This window comes from Schistocerca americana, chromosome 7 (assembly GCF_021461395.2).
Source record: "Schistocerca americana isolate TAMUIC-IGC-003095 chromosome 7, iqSchAmer2.1, whole genome shotgun sequence".
Lineage (NCBI taxonomy): Eukaryota > Metazoa > Arthropoda > Insecta > Orthoptera > Acrididae > Schistocerca > Schistocerca americana.
In genome coordinates, this window is record NC_060125.1 from 516665832 (window position 1) to 516690522 (window position 24691).

The 24691-nt window shown below is 38.2% G+C and overlaps 1 protein-coding gene across 2 annotated transcripts in view; it reads left to right on the forward strand.

Annotated features, from left to right (window-relative positions):
* LOC124623186 (DNA helicase MCM9-like) overlaps positions 1-24691 on the forward strand; it is a 163755-nt gene that overhangs the window by 84931 nt on the left and 54133 nt on the right. For both annotated transcript variants that reach the window (XM_047148990.1, XM_047148992.1), the window contains one exon: positions 14501-14647. In XM_047148990.1, coding sequence (XP_047004946.1) covers positions 14501-14647 — 147 coding nt within the window. The remainder of the gene's footprint in view (positions 1-14500; positions 14648-24691) is intronic.

Sequence of the window (24691 nt, forward strand, 5' to 3'; positions counted from 1 at the left end):
TAAGGCTCTTTGAAAGCATCAGTATTATTATTTAATGTCTGTATTTTCCAGGATCTTAATTATTGAGCATGTCGGCAGTAGAAAATTTATTTTATCCAAATAGTTTACTCTTTAAATTATTTATATTTGATAAATGATTTTAATTTTCGTATTAATAACTGTTATCTACACTACAGATACTTTTTATGCTGTTAATTTTAAAATTTTCCCGGCGAATTGACTGTTCAGACAAATTTCGGGCTTGCAGTCAGTCGTTGTTCAATACTTCCCACGATATTTCAACTGGGCACCTGCCAATCATCTTCAGGTGAGCCGTCGCAGACTGGCGAAAATGCCCTCCATTCCGCAATATATAGCGTACTGTAACTATTCTGCGCGTGCTTCGAAAACTTGATAGAAGAACCACACTGCCCGCCGGCAGCGCCCTCGCTGGTTTAATAGAAGAACTCAGTCGCCCTCTGAGTTGCTGTTTGCCACGGCCGTCGACGCACTCTGCCGTCTTCGATTTGAGCAAATTGTGGAGATGATGGGATTCCATGCACTGTCCAGCTGGTAGCCGCTGTCGCGGTTTAACAGATTTTCCACCAGTCGTATTTCTACTGATTCTTTAATAATGGAGTCCCAGAAAGACATTGCTGTGGACAAACTCATTGTTTTCTCATACTCCATTGAATGTCCAGTAGAAATACAATGTCCAGCAATAGCGGACTTGCTTGGCTGCAAAAGGTGGGTGTAACGTTGATGTTCAGTGCAGTGTTCTTTCATGGTGCGTGTGGTTTGATCTATGTAAGCTATACCACATTGGCACGGTATCTTGTAAATTCTGGCCTTTCGTAGTAAGGACCGCAATCTGCTTTGTTCAGGCACACTCTTTCCTCAACTTATTTTATGTTTAATCAAGGATATTTTGAACAGACTGATGGTGTTGCCATGGGTAGCCCCCTGTCTCCTTTGGTGGCCATCCTTTTTATGGAGGATTTTGAAGAGAGAGCGCTTGAATCACCTGCCCTGAAACCAACAGTTTTTTGGCGGTATGTGGATGACACTTTCATAGTGTGGCCTCATGGAGAAGGTAAATTAATGGAGTTTCTACATCACCTCAACTCCATTCATAGCAACATCCGGTTCACCATGGAAATAGAGAAAGATGGTTCTTTGCCTTTCTTGGATGTCCTGGTTTGAAGAAAGAATTATGGTTCTCTAGGGCATTCAGTTTACCGGAAACCCACTCATACTGATTTGTACCTGCAAGCATTGAGTTGCCATCACCCATCGCAAACCATGAGTTTGCTTAAAACACTTGTTCCTAGAGATCATACTGTCTCAGATCTAGATAGCTTACCTCAAGAACTCACCCTTCTAAAGACAGTATTCAGCGAAAATGGGTATTCCATGTGGCAGATTAACAGGGCACTAACAGTTAAAATTAAGAAGCAGGAAGTGAATAAAGAGGAGAACATGCCGGAACAATCTTTAGCTTTTCTACCTTTCGTTGGCAACACTTCGTTTAAAATAGCATGAATCCTTCGAAAATTTCAGGTAAAAGTGGTTTTCCGCCCACCATCGAAGATTGCGGACCTTGTTGGATCAGTTAAGGACAATCTGTTACTACGAAAGGCCAGAATTTACAAGGTACCATGCCAATGTGGTATGGCTTACATAGGTCAAACCACACGCACCGTGAAAGAATGCTGCACAGAACATCAACGTTAACACCCACCTTTTGCAGCCAAGCAAGTCCGCTATTGCTGAACATTGTATTTCTACTGGACATTCAATGGAGTATGAGAAAACAATGATTTTGTCCACAGGAACGTCTTTCTGGGACTCCATTATTAAAGAATCAGTAGAAGTACGACTGGCGGAAAATCTGTTAAACTGTGACAGTGGCTACCAGCTGGATGGAGCGCGGAATCCCATCATCTCCACAATTTGCTCAAATCGAAGACGGCAGAGTGCGTCGACGGCCGTGGCAAACAGCAACGCAGAGGGCGACTGAGTTCCGCTATTCCACCAGCGAGGGCGCAGCCGGCGGGCAGTGTGGTTCATCTATCAAGTTTTCGAAGCATGCGCAGAATAGTTACAGTACGCTATATATTGCGGAACGGAGGACATTTTCGCCAGTCTGTGACGGCTCACCTGATGATGACTGGCAGGTGCCCAGTTGAAATATCGTGCGAAGTATTGAACGACGACCAGTTGCAAGCCCGACATTTGTTTGAACACTTTTTATGCTGCTTCAAAATACTTCTATCACCCTCATTCAGAACTGGTTTTCATTTGATCTTTGTTTTCTTAGTTCTAGCCATATGTTGCACTCACAATTACAAGTGTCTTCCCCTACTTATGTATTATTTTCAGATGGAGAGTTTTTGAATGCCACTGTCTCCTGTCAGTTTTCATGTTCTATGACCTGTCAGCCTACTTGCATGCGCAGTAGGATGATACACTTCATGTTGATGCACTGTTGGCAACCAGCCTGTGTACTTGGTGCAAAATTAAGGATATAGCGCAGTATATTTACACTGTACCTGTGGTAGTGTTTATGCACCTGTACAATAATTCTGTCTAGTGAACATCCATGACATACCAAACAATCACAGCAACCTTAGTTTAGCACATTGAAGAATTGTTTAGGACTAGGTTTTCGCTTTGGAGGTATCTCATCTACACTTATGCTACTGGTTCACATAATCTGTGTTTGGCTATTTCAAATCAATGGTGAGAAAAATGTGATTATTGGGCGATTGATTATTCCATCTCGTTGCCTGTTTGTATCCTCTGTGATATACAGAAACTGCTTGTACTTCAGGAGAGAGGCTTTATCATAGCAATCATGCATTCCAAATATTACGCTGGTTGGCTTTCTCTTATTCACAGAATTTCAGAGTTATTTGCGTGGAAAGGCTTGCAGGGTGTATACGCCCAGGACAACTGGGAAATCCTGGAAAAAACATGGGAATTTTTACATCCTGAGAGAAATCAGGGTAAAACCAAGAAATTTTTCAAAATTCTGGAAGGTTTCCATTGTTTTAGATTTCAGTTAAATTTTGACTGCTAGGAGCTGATACTCTAAAGAAGAGTTTTTTACCTTAGCCCGCTACTGCAGAATAATGCTGCAGCAATAAAACCATAAATGAGAGAGTAACACCAAAATAAAACTACAGCGTCATCTGTAACAATAAAATGCAGTAAACACACAGGCTTTTGCAAAACACAAAATGTGTTGAAGGCTTTAGGACAAAAATTATACAGTGCTTTGGAACAACAAGTGTCCTACTATGAGTGTGAGATCACAGCTGTTTATATTTCTAACTGGTCACAGGAAAATATTACGAATGGTTGTTTGGTAAGTGTTACTTGATAAGTAAATTTCCTTTTACACAAGATGAATTATGTTATGTGTGAGACTGAGAGATGAATTTCTTAAATCACAGAGTGTTTGACTCTCATACAAAACTTAACACTTTGAGGACCAGTCAGTTGGAAAAATTTTGAGCCCAAAAGACTAGCCATTTAAATGATTATTTAAAATCTTACTGGCACATTTGTGTTTGATACATCTTGAAGTGTAGCACAGACTGAGAAAGACCAAACTTCAAGATTAGTTTTTCATGTTTATTTTACTTCTTTCATAAATTATCAATTATGCAATAATGATGGCAAAAAGTATAATTGTGCTTCAAAAAAAGGGTGAGGTGAGTTCAGGATTTTCACACGTAATTGGCTTTTCTATAGAAAAGTCAAAGTGCTTGACAGAACATTTATTCAGCCAGTTAACCCATGAAATGTTCAGTGCACAGTAGTGAAATTTATAATTGTGCTTTTCAGAAATATTCAGCTGCTGCAGTTTAAATTGTGCTCTTATGATCCTGCCAAACCAGACCCTCGGAAAAAAATAGCAAAAAATTTTTGACAGCTAATATTATATGTGAAAGCATAGTTTTTCTTGTAACTATACTGTATGTATATTAATTTAAATCATTAACTGTTTGTATTTGTGTGTCTCCGCTACTTAACAGTGATGTTGCTTGGGAGATTATGTCACGTGTCCTACATTGTGAATATCTGCTGTCATTGGCTGGCGATATCACATCAGCTGTGTTGGGTTCCATTTTCTAAAGTGCCGGAAAGTTCTATGCCAGTGTATGAAACCTGTACCCTTTAAAGGACTGACAAGTTTTAAAGCTCCAAGGGAAAATATATTGCCACTTAATACGAAAAAATGTACGTTCATCCTGGGCATAGTGTGTGTCTACCTGGGAAAAGTTGTATCTTTAGCCATGAAATCCAGGGAAAAAGTGGGAATTTTTTTCCTTGCCCGCATATACACCCGAAGTTGCAGACAAGTTATTCTAGATGTCTCTATTTTATGTGGTTTGTTACAACAATGAAAACAATCAATTATTGACAAAATTATTTAATTGGATAGATAAAAAAATCTACTCACCAAGCAGTGTCAGAACACAAAATATAAAAGATGATTGGAACTGGCAAGCTTTTGGAGCCAGTGGCTCCTTCAGGCAGAAGGGGTGAAGGGGAAGGAAGAGGGGTGCAGGAAAAGGACTGGAGATTACTGCTTAAACATTATGGATGAGTTAATAAGAGTGAAAAGCTAAGTGCATTGTATGTAACAGAGGTGGGAGGGTGGTGAAAAATAGACAGCTAAGACAATGAAAGACATAGAAAACTAAGACAGAGTGAAGCAAAGAGTAGTTGCAATGAAGAAATGCTGAGATGGAAGAAGTTAATGTAAATTAAGGCCAGGTGAGTGGCAAGAACCAAGGACATGTTGTAGTGCTAGTTCCCACCTGCAGAGTTCTGAGAAACTGGTGTCTGGGGGAAGAATCCAAATGGCGCATATGTATCACATTGTAGAGCATGCTCTGCAACAGGATACTGCAAGTCGCCAGTGTACACGCTCTGCCTTTGCCCATTCATCCTAATTGGTAATTTGGTGGTAGTCATGCCAATCAATGTAGAATGTCCAACAGTCTTTACATAACAGCAGGTATATGACATGTGTTGTTTCTCAAGTGGGTCTCCCTTTCATCGTATATGTTTTGTCAGTTACAGCGTTGTTATAGATAGTGTAGTAGCAATTTTCCTTTTCATAATATTGTTACATTCCATCCTGGATTTTCCATTGTTTGATTTTCTGTATCTTTCATTGTCTTACCCATCTATTTTTCATGGCCCCTCTCCTGCCTCTGTCAGAGTGCAGTGCACTTAGCTTTTCACTCTTATTAACTCATTCATGTTGTTTGAGCAATAATCTCTGGCTTCCACCTTTAAGCTCTCAGGTTTTCAAATGTCGTCTGATGCAGTCCCCAACATTCGGTCTTTCTTTCTCATCCTGTACAGTAAGTATCCCCTGACCTGCAGTTCTGGGTGACTTTCCCAAAATCTACCCCTTTGCGTAGACCTCTCCAGTCCTTTTCCTTCCACTTTGACCTTTCAGCTTGAAGAAGGAGCCACTGGCTTCGAAAGATTGCCAGTTACAACCGTCTTTTGTGCGATATATTGAAATACAGATTTGCTCATGAACATAAATACATTTACTTGATTCGCTCTCATATGTAACCTTTTCAAACAGACTGTTAAAACCATTTGTATCAAAAGGAAAATTCACTTTAGAAAAGTACTAACAATGTTCGCACGCACATAAAAGTGCATGCAACTATCCAGCTACTGGAACTAGTAGTCCGCTCCTCAGGGAGCAAAGAGGGATGAGTTAAAAAGGAAGGGCAAATCACTCAGATACCAAAATGAGAGACATCCACCTGTGACCCCCACAAAAAATTCAAATTATTCAGCAAAACATAAAATTCATATCTATGATATTATGAAAGGGATACATTGTTTGTGTGGAACAACAATTTGAGGCATGTGCTACAGAAATAACAACTAAATTCTACCCAATAATAGTGTTGGCTGTCTACAGGGCTCCTTCAGGTGACATAAGAACTTTTCTGCATTCAATGGAACTCCTTCTGTTAGAGTTACTTTCAAAAGCGAAGGATGTTGTAGTTTTAGGTGATTTCAATATAAACTTTTTGACAGAAAATAATAATAAAATAGACTTTGAGGTTGTGATGACCTTACATAATCTGACATCAGTAATAAACTTCCCAACAAGAATTACATCCGAGTGCCAAACTATGATGGACAACATTTTTTTAGATGTAAATAGATATCAGAATTATATTGTCTGGCAGGTTATAAGTGGGCTTTCAGATCATGATGGACAAATTCTCACTATTTATTATGTTAATCTGTTGAATGAAGAGGCAAAAGGAACTTTCAACCACAGGTTGCAGCAAATGGATTGGTCTTTAGTATATAGCCATGATGATGTTGATACTAAATTTAACTGTTTTATAAATGAATTCTGTGCTCTTTTTGAAGAAATATTTCCCAAGAAATGGGTCAGAAACAGTGCTTCCAATTCTGTAAGCAAGCCTTGGATTACAAAAGGTATAAAACAGTCATGTAAAACCAAAAGGGATACTTATGCTGCAATAAGATTCTGTAAAGATGTAGAAAAATGGGAACACTATAGAATATACTGTAAAATTTTGAAGAAACTAATACGGAAATCAAAAGCCCTTTATTATGAGAAGAAAATAGATAATTCTAATAATAAAATAAAAACAATTTGGAGCATTGTAAAAAAAGAAACAGGAAGAGATACAACAAGTAAAGAAGATGTAAATAAAATCAGATATGAAGGTACCCTAGTAGATAACCCCAAAACGGTGGCTGAGATTTTTAATAAACACTTCTATCAGTAACTCAACAGATTGATTGCAAGCCCATTGTTGATGAAGCTGTAACTCTTTGTCAAGCAGTATATTCAAACACAATTTCAAAAATGCACCTTAATCCTGTCACTGTAGAAGAAATTCAAAAAATCATCATGTCTCTAAAAAGTACGCATTCTGCAGGGGTTGATAATATATCTAGTAATTTATTGAAATATTCTTGTGTATGGATAAGGGACATTCTCTGTCATATTTTCAATGCTTCCCTTCAGAAAGGTGTTGTTCCCAGTAGACTTAAGTATGCCATTGTGAAGCCCCTGTACAAAAAGGGTGATAAAGTTGAACTAACTGACTATCGACCTATCTCTTTGCTGACAGCTTTCTCCTAAATTCTAGAAAAGCTAATACATGTAAGAATTACTGATCATCTCACGAAGAATGGAGTTCTCAGCAAGAGCCAATTTGGCTTTCAAAAGGGCCGTTCAACAGAAGACGCAGTCTACGCACTTGCAAATGAAGTCCTAGAAACCCTTAATGAAAAAATGCTAGCACTTGGTGTCTTCTGTGATTTATCCAAAGCGTTTGACTGTGTTCATCACCAGATTCTCTTGCAAAAAGGCAAAATTATTAGGAATAAGTGGTGTAGCAGGCAATTGGCTACAGTCGTACCTCCAAGATAGAAAACAAAAAGTTGTCTTGAATAGCTCGGGTGGAGTATGTGACACTTCCTCAGATTCTGAATGGAGTTCCATTACATGTGGAGTGCCGCAGGACTCAATTCTTAGGCCACTATTATTCCTGATTTTTATAAATGATCTACCATCATGTACAAGCCTGCCGTGTAAATTTACATTATTTGCTGATGATACCACAATTTTTATGAGCAGTAGAACAGACAACAATCTTGAGGAACTCATTAATCACATTCTCTCATTAAATTCCAGTAAGACCAGCTTTATTCAATTCTGTACAAAAACAGAAAAAGAGAGAGAGATAAGTGTGACATGTGGTAATCAACCAATAGTTAGAATGGAAACAACAAAATTTCTTGGAGTGCACATTGACAAGAAAATGAACTGGTCTTCACATATTATTGATCTCTGTAAGAGGCTTAGCTATGCTACCTATGCTTTACGGGTTGTCACTACATGTGTTGAACCTAACACAGCAAAAGTGGCATACTGTGGCTATTTTCATTCTCTCATTGAGTATGGAATTATTTTTTGGGGCAACCAGCCATTAGCAAGGAAAGTGTTCATTGCACAGAAGCGAGCTTTAAGAATTATATGTGGATTGCGCCCAAGAGACTCGTGTAGAAATAGTTTTCGTAATCTTAAAATATACACAACTACATGCCAATATATTTTTTCCCTCATGTGTTTTGTTTGTAAAAATATAGAGATTTTTCAACCAAACAGTAATTATCATGAGCATAACACACGGAGGAAGAATGACATACACAGTGAACTCAGAAATTTGAGCTTGGCACAAAAGGGTGTCCACTAGACTAGAGCAAAACTCTTCAATGCTCTTCCTCCCGAAATAAAGACAAAGATTCATAACAAGAGTGAGTTTAAGAAAGCACTAAAATATTTCTGCTAAAAAAAGCTTTTTACAGTCTAGATGAATTTTTAACTAAATAAATTGTAATATTTTAATATTATATAATACAAGTTGACATAATGCCACTAAGGATTTTATTTAACCTGAGCTCTGTATCTGTGTGTGCTCTGTATCTGTTTTCTGTAGTGTTTTATGATTCTAAGAAAATATGTCTTTTCTTTTTCTGTATTGCTGTCCAAAGAATTTACTGTATAAATTTTTATATAATTATGTACTCAAATTTCTGTATATGCTGTTAGATTATCAGATTGTACTTGTAAAAAACTGACTCGTTCCACGTCCTTATGTATCCAACACAGTTGGACCTATGGAACACGAAATAAATCAAATCAGATCATATAGAGGAGACATTCAGTCTCAGACAAGCACAACAGGAAGACTGCTGTACATTTTAGCTTTCGGGTGAAAGGCCTACTTGTGTGCGCGCGCGCGCCCACACACACACACACACACACACACACACACGCATACACACACGCACACACACACACACACACACACATATATATATATATATATATATATATATATATGGCTTGTGTCTGTATGTGTGGATGGATATGTGCGTGTGTGCTAGTGTATACCTGTCCTTTTTTCCCCCTAAGGTAAGTCTTTCCGCTCCCGGGATTGGAATGACTCCTTACCCTCTCCCTTAAAACCCACTTCCTTTCGTCTTCCCCTCTCCTTCCCTCTTTCCTGATGAGGCAACAGTTTGTTGCGAAAGCTTGAATTTTGTGTGTATGTTTGTGTTTGTTTGTGTATCTATCGACCTGCCAGCGCTTTTGTTCGGTAAGTCACCTCATCTTTGTTTTTATATATAATTTTTCCCACGTGGAATGTTTCCTTCCATTATATTGATATCATTAATTTGAATCCAACAATTACGTTTGTTATTGTCACTGTTGCATTTCGAAATCTTTTCTGTCGTCTTATTTTCCTCTTTCTGTTAGGCTTGTGTCTGTATGTGTGGATGGATATGTGCGTGTGTGCTAGTGTATACCTGTCCTTTTTTCCCCCTAAGGTAAGTCTTTCCGCTCCCGGGATTGGAATGACTCCTTACCCTCTCCCTTAAAACCCACTTCCTTTCGTCTTCCCCTCTCCTTCCCTCTTTCCTGATGAGGCAACAGTTTGTTGCGAAAGCTTGAATTTTGTGTGTATGTTTGTGTTTGTTTGTGTATCTATCGACCTGCCAGCGCTTTTGTTCGGTAAGTCACCTCATCTTTGTTTTATATATATATATATATTCACACAAGCACAACTCATATGCGTGTGACCACTGTCTCTGGCATGCTGTGAAGTAGTTGTTGACAGCCTTCCTACCAACAAAAACTTTTCTGAACTGTGCAGGTGGGAATCTCCCCGCAGTGTATCCTATGTTCCATACCCCCTGGTCTCTACCTTTGTTAGTCCCTGTCCTCCTCTTACCTGTCCCGTTCCCTGCTCCCACTCCAGCACAATACAGCCTTTCATTCCATCAGTGCACCCACTAGCCCTTTTCCCCTTCAATACTTCTTTCTTTTCCTCACTCCCCTCCTCCCCCTAAACTTCCCAACTGCATCTGGCATCCCTACCCTGTCCCCACCATGTCCCTGCACTCTCCCACAAGCTGCACTACACATTCACCCACCTATCCTGCTATTCTCCCCTCTTCTGCCCATCCTGTGCCTCCGCTTTACCCCACCACCTGACTACTGCTCCCATCATGCGCCGTTACGTGTAGCAGTCTTTTTGTTGTGCCTGTCTGCAACTCAAAGTCTTCTCTATGTGGTTAGCAGCTATTTGACCTTCTTTTCATAATACTGTTGTTATTTCATCCTGTACTTTCCATTGTTTGATATTCACAACTATGGATGCTCATAATCTGACACAGTTTTTGTTGCACAGTAGCGGTCTCATCTTAGCAACAGTAATATAGAGAAACAAGGGTGGATACAGTGTTTGGAGAGATTTATGAACTACGTTATTGTTCATCTATTCCTGCATCTCACTAATGACCATATTTTCTTTTCATTGTATACAATATTCACTTCTATGCCTTGTGAGTCCCACAGCAGGTGTGTCACTTCTGTCATTTGATTCTTCCTTATTTCTCTTTATGACTCAGATTCGTTGGTGGGCGTACAAAGGACGTAAGATTTTTTCATTATCTTTCAAGTTATCAATAACTGCAATATGTGTATTCATTTTAAACTTTGTAATTAATGTTGCTAAGTTGGATATGTTATGATATGTGGAAGAGGTACTGACATAGGAAAGACACAGTGCAAAGTATTTGTATTTGTATTTATTTATTTATCCTATGGATCACATATTGTACAAAGTACACATGATATAGGACAAGTCATTTTTCTTAACAAATATGTAGTTTGGAGAAAAAAAAATAGGCAATGGACTGCCATTTAAAAAAATGTACACAAAATTGTTCATTGATGAATATAGTAACTTCACATACAGAGAATACAAACAATTTACATGGGGAACTAAGAAACATGTAGGCAATGTACTGCTACTTTAAATTTACACAAATAATCACTGAGATTACAGAATAGTGAAAATGTCAACTGGAAACACAACAGAAACATGTAGGCAATGTAGTGCTACTTTAAATTTACACAAATAATCACTGAGATTACAGAATAGTGAAAATGTCAACTGGAGACACAACAGAAGGACAATGTCATTTAAAAACTACATTAAACATGAAATTAACATTGAGATTTCACAGACAGTTAAGTTTTAATACTAATAGAATGTGTACTTGTACATTCAAAAGGCGAGTAAAAAAATTTTGGGAAGTGAAACTGAAACATAGTTGTGTATAGTAGAAATTAGGTTATTATTTTGCCTACAGAATGTTTTACTCTAATCACAGTATTTTTACAAAGGAACTTTATAATTTTTCATTTCCAGGAATTCTTGTACTAAATAGAAACAGTGCTTTGTCAAAAATGCCTTTAGTTTATTTTTAAATATTGGATCTGGAGCAGTTTTTATTTGTTCTGGAATTTTATTGTGTAATACGACACCCAGATGAGTTATATATTTTTGGTATGATGATTTCCGTGAAAAAATTTGATGGATATGATTGCCCTCTGGTATAATGAGCGTGTATATCATTGTTTTGGATTAATTTGCCTGTTCTTGAGAGGTATTCCCTGGTGAATAGAATTGTTTCTTGAATGAATAGGGATGGGATGCTTAGAACATTAAGTTTTATAAACTGACATTTACAGGATTCCAGCTTTTTGAGGCCACAGATTGTCCCCAGTGCTCTTTTTAGTAGTTTAAATATATTTGTGCTGTGAGTTGAATTTCCCCAAAAGATGATTCCATAGCGGAGAAATGAGTGGAACTGCGCATGGTATGCTTGCATTAGTGTGGATTTACTTGTAGTAGATTTTAGTATTCTTAGTCCATAGCACAATGATGAGAGTTTCTTTGATAAGTTGTTTATATGTGTGTCCCATTTTAAATTTTGTTGGACCCATAGACCCAAAAATTTTGTTGCATTTACATTTTCAATTTTATCATTATTTAACTTTACTTGGATGGTTTTTTGATTGGATGTGGGAATTAGATGGAAGTTGATACATACAGTTTTCCCACTATTAACAATTAGGCCATTTTTGTTAAACCACTTAGAAAGTTTTTTCATAGAGTTATCAGATATTGTCTGAAGGGATTCAGGGTTAGATCCAGTCAACACTATGCTTGTATCATCAGCAAACAGGATAGTTTTTTGTGGGCTCATACGTTCAACAAGATCATCTATGTAAATGAGGAAAAGTAATGGCCCTAGAACAGAACCCTGGGGAACACCATATCTTATTGTTCTTTCCTCCGAGAGGAAAACTGTGTTATTTATTTTATTCTGTACATTAATATCGTATTGAAGTGATACCTTCTGTCTGCGGTTTTGTAGGTAAGAGCATAGCCAGTTGTGAGCCACACCTCTTATTCCTCTTCTTTCCAATTTAGCAACCAGTATTTTATGATCTAGTACGTCAAAGGCTTTAGAGAGATCTAAGAAGATACCTGCAGCTATATCATGTTGGTCAATTGATTTCAGTATGTGAACCAACAGTTCAAAAATTGCTGTCTGGGTGGATAAAGATTTATTAAAACCATGTTGTTAAATGCTGATTGGTGCGTGGTTTTTTATGAAATTTATAAGCCTGTCATAAAAAAGTTTTTCCAGGATTTTTGAAAAGATGCTTAATATGGATAATGGTCTATAATTGGATACTAAATCAGGGGAACCTTTCTTTAGTAATGGTGAGACTTTAGCTATTTTGAGAGCATCTGGAAAAATGCCAGTTTTTAATGATTGGTTGTAGATGGTTGTAATGGCTTTGCTATATGGGGAGCACACACCTTTAATATGAGGTCAGGTACTTCATCATAGCCACTAGAGATTTTATTGGGTAACAATTTTATTGTTTTCCCAATTTCATCAGGGTTTGTTTCATAAACAAACATTGTAGCATTAGTGCTGTTTGACGTATTGGTGGAATTGAAGAACGATACCTTGCAGTTTGCCTGAATGAGATCTTCTGCTAGTGAGGTGAAATATTCATTGAACTTGTTTACAACTGTGTATGGATCTGTGACCTTAGAGTCATTAAGTGTTAGAGAAATGTTTTCCTTTTTAGGTGTTGAACAACAAGTTTCTTTTTTAATAACTTTCCACATAGCTTTCATTTTGTTTGAAGAGTTTCTTATGAAATTGTCATTCCATAAAAGTTTTGCCTGTCTAATCACTCTAAGATAAGTTTTTTTGTAGGCTTTACAATAGTCAGAAAATTCTTCAGTGACTATGTATTTTTTGGAGCAATATTGGAGAAATCTGTTTCTCTCACTAGAAATTTTGATTCCTTTTGTTACCCACGACTTTCTATTTTGATTGCTTGAAGTTTTTGTTTCAAAAGGAAATGCTGTATTAAAGTAATAAGTATGTAAGCTTAAGAACATATTATCAACAGTTGTTTGCATGTAAACACTGTCCCAATTTTCCTTAGCTAATAGGAAGTTAAAAATCCTAATATCGTCTTCTGAAAAGTTTCTTCTTTGAAATAATTTTTTGGGGCTGATTTTACTATTTTCCATGCCAACACTCAGTAGCTGAGCATCATGGTCACTGTATCCCAGTGAATTTGTAACCAGTATCAGTTATGAAGATTTGATCAATTATTGAATCAGTATGCTCTGTTGATCTTGTTGGAGAGTGTATTGTGGGGATCGTATTAAAGGATTTGGTCATGTTTAACAAATCAAGTTTAGCATTACTGTTTTTTGATAAATCAATGTTAAAATCGCCACAAAGTATTATTCTCATATTTAATGAGCTGACACTATTCAGCAGAACTTCTAATTTGGTCATAAAATTTGGAATATTACTACTTGGTGCTCTGTATACATTTATAATTATATAGTTTAGTTCAGGCAGCTTAACCATAGAAAGCTCAAATTCCTTATCTTCAGATAATGCAATCTGTTCATTTAGGCCTACCTCACTTTGTTTAATGAATGTAGGCAGTAGTTAATAATTAGGGTGTGAAGGAATATATTTTTAAAAAATTTAGCAAGCCCATCAGGAGGAGTCATGGTATGCAGGGGGTAACCAGGAAGCCAACAATGACAAAGTCAAATTCAGGAAATCTAATGCAGATAGTTTTTCCATTTTTGTGCCCTCTTTTTTTACAAATCACTCTCATTAAAATCTGCCATTTGAATGTGGTCTGGCAAACAAATTTCAACATATAATGTGTTCAACAGTTGTAGACAATTTCTCCTTTCCTAGTTGTGATCTGTAGCAAAGTTGATCTTGCAGCATGTGAAATATTCATTATACTTTTGGCAAAATGAGCTGTAAGTTGTTTATTTCTTGTTGATTACATAACTACACGATAAGCTGTTGTGCTGTTGTCAAGAAATAAACAGTTTGGAGCTAATTTTGACAGTCATATTATAACTGTACAGAAGCTGTGGGCTCAGCAAAGAAGAAGTACATGCAATCACCAGATTATTTCTGTCACTATCTCTATGTAATTTATGTTTGTGAACCAATGTTTTATGAATTTTCTGTTATCCATACTTGTATATTACTCCATCAGGAGAATGGAGAATGGCAACTGGAAGCTGGTGCTTTGGTTCTTTCTGATGGAGGAATTTGCTGCATTGATGAATTTAATTCCATTAGGGAACATGATCGTGCTAGCATCCATGAAGCTATGGAACAGCAGACAATCAGTGTAGCTAAGGCAAGTACTTAAGAAAATGATATTCCATTTCCTTTTACTCTGTAACAAAAATTGGTTAATGCCAATTTTTAGCCAGTGAAGTATAAATTATATTAGTTATTCTAATTAGTTATAAATAAAAGTATTGTTTGAAAATAACTACTCCTACTCATATTATACGTACTTGAACAGATGCAACATTTAAACAAGGGATGAAAGATGAAATGAATGGGTGGTTGTAAGGTGGTATGATTAGCTGACTTAAATAGGGCATCACTTAACATGAGTACACCTAAAGATGAAAATGTCAATTCATCAGAACGTGTGCTGAAACATTTATTTTAAATCTGATGATCCTTCCCTACAGGGAGTTAATAATCTTATTGTAGACGTCGGTTTCTTGATGACAGACTCAAATGCAAAGTACCTCACCACTTGGTAGCATGTTTCCAACAGGTGTACTAATTAGAGACTACTAGTATGTTCTATGCAGACTTTAGAGAAAATGGCTCTAATACCAGTACAGTTGCACAAAAATGGGCAAATTCGCTCTGATACATATCCCAATCTATGTGCTGTAATCATCTCCCCCTTCCCATCCCTCTTCCCAGGCAGGCTCCCCCTTCTTTCCCTCTTCCCCCTCTGCTACCTCTCCCTCCCTCTCCCCTCCCCTCCTCTCCCTTCCCTTCCCTTCCCTTCCCTTCCCTTCCCTTCCCTTCCCTTCCCTTCCCTTCCCTTCCCCTCCCTTAACTCTTGTCATGTAATGTGGGCAGTGGTAAAGAAACTAGGCTCGCAGTTGGGATAATGTAAGGTTTATGATGCAACTCGTGGTCAGTCCTAGAACATGTCCCTTGAAAATAATTAGAGTGTGAAAAAATGCCATGTTGTACTGTAGTTTGGGGTCCTTGTGAAGCTGTAGGTTCCCCTATAAGTCTCTGGGTTGGTAAGTTAAAATTTTGGAAGAAGGCAAGGTTTTTTTATCTCCAGTGAGATTCTGCTTAGTGAAGGGCTTCAGTGTTCAAAACAACCTTCAGGCTTACCTTAACATTTTGCTACTGATGATCAGATGATTAAAGCCGTCTTCTCCTCTCCTGCCTCTGGCTCTGAACACTTTCTTCTCTGCCCACCATATCCCTCCCTACACTTATTCGAGTAGTGTCAATAATTAAAAATAAGTGTAAATCTCTTAAATATTAAAATTACATACAGCACACAATTGTGCCATGACACCCAGAGTTGGCAGTGGCCATGTATGTGTCACTTTGTGTGTGTGTGTGTGTGTGTGTGTGTGTGTGTGTGTGTGTGTGTTTACTTTACCTAGTGGCTTCTTGTAAAGATGATTTGTATGAGGGTCATACCAACACTGCGAGTACAAATAATGACATTAAGAGTCTGGACAGTATCATAAATTTGATTCATGGTTACAGATGTACAACATAGCTGATGCCAGCAGCGTATCAGGCAAAATTATCAGTGTATCTTTAATGAAGAATTAGCTGATAAAAAATAAAAACTTGCAAGAAGGTTGTTCCATTTGTTGAATGTCACAAAAAATGTGTGAGTAAATTTCTCGGCAGTTTTTGTAAAGTTTTGAAAATGGTACAGCTGATTTAGAATACCGGTTAGTTAATTTGGATGCAAGATGGAACAAACTAGTTCATACGAGAATAGTAGTAATAGTAAAAATGATTGGCAGAAGATGGTGACACTAGTCCAAAAACAAATTATGGTTCATCTACTAGAAACAAATTGGCCAATATCAACTGTTTGAGAAAAAAAGTGAGAAGTCTGGAATGCAATAGAAAAAAGAAAAAGGGGGGGGGGGGGATCTATCATCAGAACAATGAAAGGTATTTTGATCATTGGAACACTGAACCATTTGAACATAGAGTTCATTCATACAATCATCTGATTTGGCCCCAATTGATTTCCACCAAAAATGTTGTGCGGTATCCCAGGCTGGTGCAAGCCAATCAATTTGGTACCACTTCATCAGCTTCTGTGTCAGTTTAACTGTTATTTTATAAAGTAGCGAATGAAACGGCAAGTTTACTGTTGCCAAGGACTGTTTATTTATATCCACAACACGTTTTGAAGGTTTAAACCTTCATCATCAGGTAGATTTATGTTTGTTAATATGAAGTGTGTGTTGTGTTATGATTTGAGGTATATTGTGGCACTTTCTAGTGGAGAAACAAAACCACTATTTCAGAACATGGTTTTGGGGAGGATTTTGACTAAAAACTAAATGTATAAGGGGCGTTCAAAAAGAAAAGAGCCAGAGCCTGGAATGCGCAAACCAGTGACAGGAGGGTAATATTCTGGTGTGTGTAACGAGGTGTGGTTCTGACCAGAGCGTGGAAGTTCACAGCTCATGACTAGAGGGCAATCATGCACGTCAGGTGACTATACAGAGCTAAAGTGCGCGTCATATATCTTGGCGGCCGAATTTAGGTTCGTTCTGCGCATCTGACGTCACAAAACACAGTCAGCCAATGAACAGAGAACGATGTTGCAAGATCTCGACAGCAGTGCAGAGCACGGACGAGTGTCTTCAGTTTTAGAAACGTTCAGTCATAAATAAAGTAATAGAACGAAAGCAATATCTTGATAGCAGACTTTCTTTTACAGAAAGTTTGGAAAAAGCATTCTTTATACCAATTGCTTCATATTCTATTAATTAATTAAACCAAACAAGCAATAAGACTCCTAATTCAGGCGATAGCAAGGAAAGATGTTTGTTTCAATCTCACGAACTGCTTTTTCACAATAAAGAACAGCGGTAATTGTTTATTTCCTATTGTACTTCGACAAAGCGTGAGTAATTCATAGTCATACCAACAGTGTTTATAAGTAGTTGCGTGAGGTGTTACAGTCCTTATGGAGTTACACTGTTCGATGAGCTGAGGTAGCGGAACGGTTAAGGTGTTGGGCTGCCAAGTGAAAGGTTATGAGTTCAAACCTTGTGCGGTGCTTAATATTTTCTTTATTTAAAAACAATATTGGAGTGCCTTACTTCACGAATTTTATTCGTTTGAATGAAATTTCTGGTGCTTTGCCTCGTCATTAACTTTTTCGCTGCTGCAGACACGTGCTCCCCGCATTCCGCGCTGTGCGCGATTCTGTCATCACTGCACTTCTCGCCTGTGCAGACACATGGTGCTCCCACTGCTTTGACACACTTATCATTCGATTTCACAAAAACTATTTGGCCAAAAAATTTAATTTTTACACGTCTTCTTGCCTGATACCTTCCCCCCCATAAATGACTTAATTTTGTTTTGATGTGCAGCATTAAATGTAGTAAACCATTGCACGAAATTTTGAAGAGTTTGCAGAGGTAAAAGTCCATAGCGTATACTTTCTGTATGGTAGATTTTAGTTGCCACAATGTTGAGAATGAAATGTGGACAAGATACCTAAATGTCAAATAATATTTACTGTATAACAATATCTCATTTAATTTAAGTACCACATAGGTGTCGTATGTAATATTGAGAAATATTCCGTCTTTCGCGACTGTAATAAAAGTTTTATATACACACGGCGCGTTTGGCTTTATTTTAAAGCACTTCCATCGGTGAAAGGTATGGCACATACACAATGGTATTCATGTTCTATTTCTTGTTTTTGTTCCACAGTCGGAGTTTTACCAATGGTATTGAAATATATCCCTCTTGTGCAACTGTAATAAGCGACTTATTTGACCAGACGCGTTTCTCTCTTTTGAAGCATCATAAGAGGACTGTATTTTGTGTCCTCCATTGCCAAGTCACCTTTCGTAGTTTTGTGCTGCGGTAGCACAATATTCAATGTTTGTGTTGGTTCATCAGTGTTTTAGCAAATAAATGCTGCTTGTGTGTGCCACACACAAAATTATATTTGACATAGCTCTGAACACTTCACTGACAGACGGTATATTCAAGTCCTAATGTTTTTGTAAGTCCACAGTCTTGTTTAATGTATTTTGTCTACTTCCTTTTGATTGATTGAAGTGCTTTAAAATAAAGCCAAACGTGCCCAGTGTAAGTAAAACTTTTGTTACAGTCGCGAAAGGTGGAATATTTCTCAATATTACATATGACACTTATGTGGTACTTAAATTAAATTAAATATATAGGTATCTTGTCCACATTTCATTCTCAACATTCTGGCAACTAAAATCGACCATACGGAAAGTATACTCTATGGACTTTTACCTCTGCAAACTCTTCAAAATTTCGTGCAGAGGTTTACTATATTTAATGCTGCATAATTACTGCGTTGAACATCGAAACAAAATTAAGTCATTTATGGGGGAAAGGTATCAGTCAAGAAGATAGGTAAAAATCTAATTTTTGAGCCAAATAGTTTTTGTGGAATCGAATGATAAAGAGTGTCAAAGCTGTTGGAACACAATGTGTCTGCACAGGCGAGCAGTGCAGTGACAAAATCGCCCACAGCGCGGAATGCAGGGAGCACGTCTTTGTGGCAGCGAAAGGGTTAATGCGGCCGTGGTGGCTTTACTTCATGAACTGCGCGCTCCCCCCTACACGTAAGCTTGCGAACTATGCTATACTATGGCGCTGCTTCTATTGGCGTGTGCGTCGTGTGCAACTGGGAACGCAGCAATCTCCAGCGTCTGGGCGGGCATGCGCGAGCCGCCAAGATAAAACAATTGAACTATAGCAGCGGCATGCTTCAATCGTCCAACGCTGCCAGTCACATTGCAAACAGTGACATCGAGGTGTCAAAAGAAAAGCAAAGAGGTGTTGTTCATTTTCTGATAGCAGAAGGAGTAGGAGGAACAGACATTCATTGATGAATGTCACAAGTATATGACGAACACTGCATATCCCTTGCAAGGGTCAAGGCATGGCACAAGCACTTCAGGGAAGGACAGGTGTCATTAGCCGATGATGCACAGTCTGGAGCACCACACTGCATTACCGATGACATCGTCCAGTTGGTGGATGCACTCATTACCCAGGACCGCCAGGTGACAGTGAAAGCCATAGCTGCCATGGTCGGATTGAGCTTCGGAAGAGTTCACACCATCATGAAGGAATGACTGCATGTGTGCAAAGTGTTTGCCCAAAGGGTGTCCCACAGTCTTCAACCACACCAGGAAGAATGTCGAATGGCCCACTGTCTTGCTCATCTGTAGCGCTATGCTCAGGAAGGGAATGCATTGGCTGGAGATGAGTCGTGGTGTCACCTCACTCCGAACCAGAATCAAAACGACAAAGTCTCCAGTGCAAGCATCCAGGGTCACCACCATCAAAAAAAGCCAAGGCCATCCATACGAGTGCAGGAAAGGTTATGCCGATGTTCTGACCAAGATGCCCCCCCCCTCTTGAGATTCACTTCCTGCAGCATGGGACAAAAGTAAATGCTCAGCGTTACTCGCAAACCTTGACCATCCTTCACGAAGCAATCAAATTGAAACGACCAGGCAACCTCACTCATGGGCTCATTCTGCTCCATGACAATGCAAAGCCTCATATGGCAAACACAGTCGAAGCACTCCTGCAGAAATTCAAATAGGAGGTCCTCGGCCATGCTCCTTACAGTCCGGAGCCCTCTCCCTGTGATTACACCATTTTTGGTCCCCTTAAAAAAGCTCTGAGGGACAAACGATTCACCTCGGATGATGAAGTCCAGCTGTATGTCCGGAGCTGGTTAACATCGCAGCTCCAGGAATTTTATGATACAGCCATTCACTGCCTCGTGTCACAGTGGGACAAGTGTCTCAACAGCCAGAATACCTCCATTGGTCACAGGCTCCTTTCTCTGTCGTAATACATCACATGTAAACTGTCATACTTTGTAAGCAGAGGAGGTGTCTGGAAACTATTAAATGCAAAGAACGTATTGCAAAGCAGAAACATTATCTTGAAGCACAAAGAGTATATAGCAAAACAGCATTCCAGAATGCTTTAAAAAATATGCAGATAGATACACAATTTATGCTGTTAAATAGTACACATACAGACTTACGTTGACAGGGAGCGGTGTGATGGTATATTTGTAAATGAAGCATTTCAATTATTTCTTTGGGGAATGTCAGGGTAACATAACTAATTATTTATGCTGAATATGAAGGGGAGCATGGAGAGGTGTGTGTGTGTGGGGGGGGGGGGGGGGGGGTCGGCGACGGCATGTGCACATGTGCACATTGCAAATTTAATAATGCAGGCTCTTGTTATGTAGATCAAGCTATTGAAAATGTTTTCATTTTTGTCATTTAAAATGGATTCAGGTTTTTTACTTTGTTGTCTGTATGTTTGGGGTGTTTAAAGGATGTCTAGTTTATTGTCTTTGGGTTAGATATGTAGAATGCTGATACTTGCATTGTTGACATGATGTTTTGTTTCATGCGGGTGGTTTTGTTTTTTACTGCTGTTATGTGTTCTTTGAATCTAATCTAAATTTGTCTACCTATCTGGCCTTTGTAGAAACAGTCATAGTCCAAACATTTAATTTTGTACAAACCTGTATGGTGAAGCGGATTCTGTGAAATACTACCCCAGGAATAAAGATTTTGTATGACAAATGAGGCAAGTGTGGCTCCATCAGGAACATTTATGTTTTTGACATGTTGTGTAAATTATCGGCTGGCTGGTCAGTGCTACAGCCCTTGTAGAACATTGGGCTCCTTTGTCACCTGCCTCAATTCTTCTCTGCCCACTGCTTTCCTTCTACAGCTCCCAACTCCCATTGCTTTTAAGATCCTCCTCCATATCTTCAAGCCACCTTATCCTGGCTCTTCATGTTCTCCTTCTCCTTTCAGTCTTTCCTAGAAACACTTCCTTAATACTTCAAGTTTCTGGGACTTTCTGTAGATGTCCAGCCTATCCTATTCTTCCTTGCTTGATTTTCACTACAATATTCATCTGTCCAAAAAGTGTCCATTTTTCTGCATTTGTCCTTATTCTCCAGTTTCCTTCCTCTCTCATCGCTCCAAATATTTTTCTCAGATTATTAAGCTTATCCACTACGGATATTTTAGAACCCATGAGTGGTAATTGATTGTAAATAAGTTGCATAAAACAGCAACCAGTCACTTTTTTGAATAATTATGTTTTTTTTCCCCATGAACCGGTTTTCGAACCTTTTCAGATTCATCTTAAGATGGTTTCTGGAGGTTACATAATTATTTTTAGCATAATGCTGGGTTCTGGCTTGCGACAGTATGGGCGACTTTTTCATTAGTGTCCATCTGTCTGCTTCCATTTTGCTGTTTAGTTGGTATATTACTTCCCACACTTTAACACAATATATATTAATGTAAACTCTGACAGCAAAACATTGCCAGCACCCAGCATGTACTGTACAACTGTTCCTTTTCCATCTCAATAGCAGCCTTCGTCCTTTGTGGTAATCACCCAGCCTTCTGATCTACACACTATTATAAGTCTTAATATAGTCAAATAAATTGATTTTTGTGTTCCTACTAACCTTTCTGGACCTGAATATTTTCTGCAACAAATAATATCGGTTTCCACTTCCTATATGCCTACTTTCTTAAATTTCTGCTGTTATTCTTGTACCAGATGGTTATAATTAAACTTTCCCTATTTAACAGGTTATGACACAGAAACTAATTACCATGCAAGTACCAAACTTGGTAGTATTAATGTCCAAAGTATGGGGTGCATGATTTCCATGTGTCACAGTGTCACAATCAAGTTCCAACTGTGGCCACCAGGTGCCCCATATCCTTGCCATTAATGCTACCAAGTTTGGTACTCGAATGGCAATTAATTTCTGTATTATAACGTGTTAAATAGAAAAAGTTTAATTATGACCACCCAGTATGTTCTGTTATTATTGAGCCTAGCTATTTAAACTTTTCCACTCTTTTCTATTTATTTTTATTGAAGTCTCTCCTCTATCCCCATCGTATCTATCTCTTATCGTAATATACTTTGTTTTATCTATATTAACTTCCAGTCCTGACTTCTGCACTGCTGCTTCCAATGTAGCACAATTTTCCTTTAAGGCTTTGATATTCTTTGAAAATAATGCTACATCACAGCATATGCCACTACCTTGACCTGCTTGTTAAATATTGCCCCTCTTGGATTTGTTGGCATTTGCCGAACGATGTTCTCTAGTGCTATGGTAGTGCTAAGTTAAAGAGTAGCACAGAATCACATCTCAACCGTAAATTTGTTGTTTCCGTCAATATCAATAACAGTCATGGTAAAGCCTAACCTGAAATGTCCGCAGTCGAGGCTATTTTTGAGTACAAAAACACATCAAAAAAGCTTGCGATGACACACAGCACATTCACTTCTACTGAAATTGTCTCAGAAATAACATCATTCCACCGACCTACCTAAGCACGACCATGACCCTTTCTCACAGCTTTCCTTCTGCCAGTACCTTGTCTCCTACCTTCCAAACTTGCCCATGAAAGACAGAGGTCCCAAGTTTGAGTCTCGGTCCGACACACAGTTTTAATTTTCCAGAAGTTTCAAATCAACACACACTCCACTGCAGAGTGAAAATTTGATTCTGGAAACATCATTCCAAATTATATCAAGATTGATGTCAGAACAGATCCAGCAACTGCAAAGATATCATTGGAAAATGCACAAAAACTACAGGTGAAAAGCAAATTGAAAGAAATTTACAGTAAAAAAACAAATGTATGATACACAGCTTTATAGAGCAGAGTACAGTTGGGAAAGCTGCTTCATTGAATATTATTCTATTACTTGAAAAAGTTGTAAAATACACTGAATTCATTGTGCAGGAAACAAAAGCCACACATATGAAAAAACTAGCTACTCTTACGAAAAATGTTACCTCCCAAAACTGAACCAAGACAGCTGAAAGAAACTGACATTCTGTACCCCTTTCCTCAACGACCCTGACATAAAATCCACTGCAGAGGAAGAGGCACTATTCAGCAAAGAATTACAACACCACATTCAAGTTCAGTTGGACCAGAAGAACTCAGAGAACCTTATCACTAGTGTTTCACAGCTTTGAACTCTCGCCTTTGAGAAGAAAACTGACAGAATAGCAGCCTGCAACAAAATCAACATTATTGAGAAGGAGATTGCAAAATCTCTGCTTTCCCACCAAACAAGAAAAGAGAAGAAGGCTTCACACCTAAATTAAATACAGGTAATGCAATAATTGTAAGAGCTGACTAGGGTAATACTACTGGTGTAATGAACAGAGCAACATACATAGAAAAAACTTTAGACTTCTTCCAGGCCAACAACATAACAGAAATACTATAAAATCCAACAACCAGAATACAAAAAGAGATTAAATACATCTCAAATAACATAAACTTTCTACTCACTATTCAAGAAACACTGTAGCAATGAACCCACAAGCAACTTACCTTAAGCATACCCAAAGACAAAAATGGGGCTCCTATGAGGCCTATTGTGAATTGTGGGAACAGCTCAACATTCAAATTCAGCAGAAAGCTCTCCAAAATTCTTAAAGAAAATTACACATTTGATTATAGTAGTTCACTTAAAAACACAGAAGAATTTATGGACCCACACTTGCCTAATTTGACATACAAAACCTTTATTCCTCTGTACCAGTAGATCTCACACTACAGATAATTTTTGCCAACTTAAAAACCTTCCACTCGCATTACTGAACTAATGGACCTGTTGGAATTCACATTCTCACACAACTATTTCAAATTCAACAATTAACTCTACAAACAAACAGCTGGCCTAGCAATGGGCTCAAATGTTTCCGGGTTGTTACCTGAAACATTTATAAACAATTTAGAAGATGAAGCTCTAAATTACAGTCACTACCTTCACAAAAATATCATCTGCTACTACAGATATGCAGATGATACCATCATTTTAATCAATGTCACAAAAGATGACAGCAATAAATTGCACCAATTATTCAACTCCCATGAAAATATGAAGTTCACAGTTGAATACTAAGCCGCCAATAGTGTAAATTTTTTATACCGCACCATTAAAACAAGAATAATAGGCACCAATTTGAAATTTATTGGAAGCCTATCACAACACACACGACCATTCAGAGCTGCTTCTCTCACCCCACAGCCCCCACAGAGTGGCAATA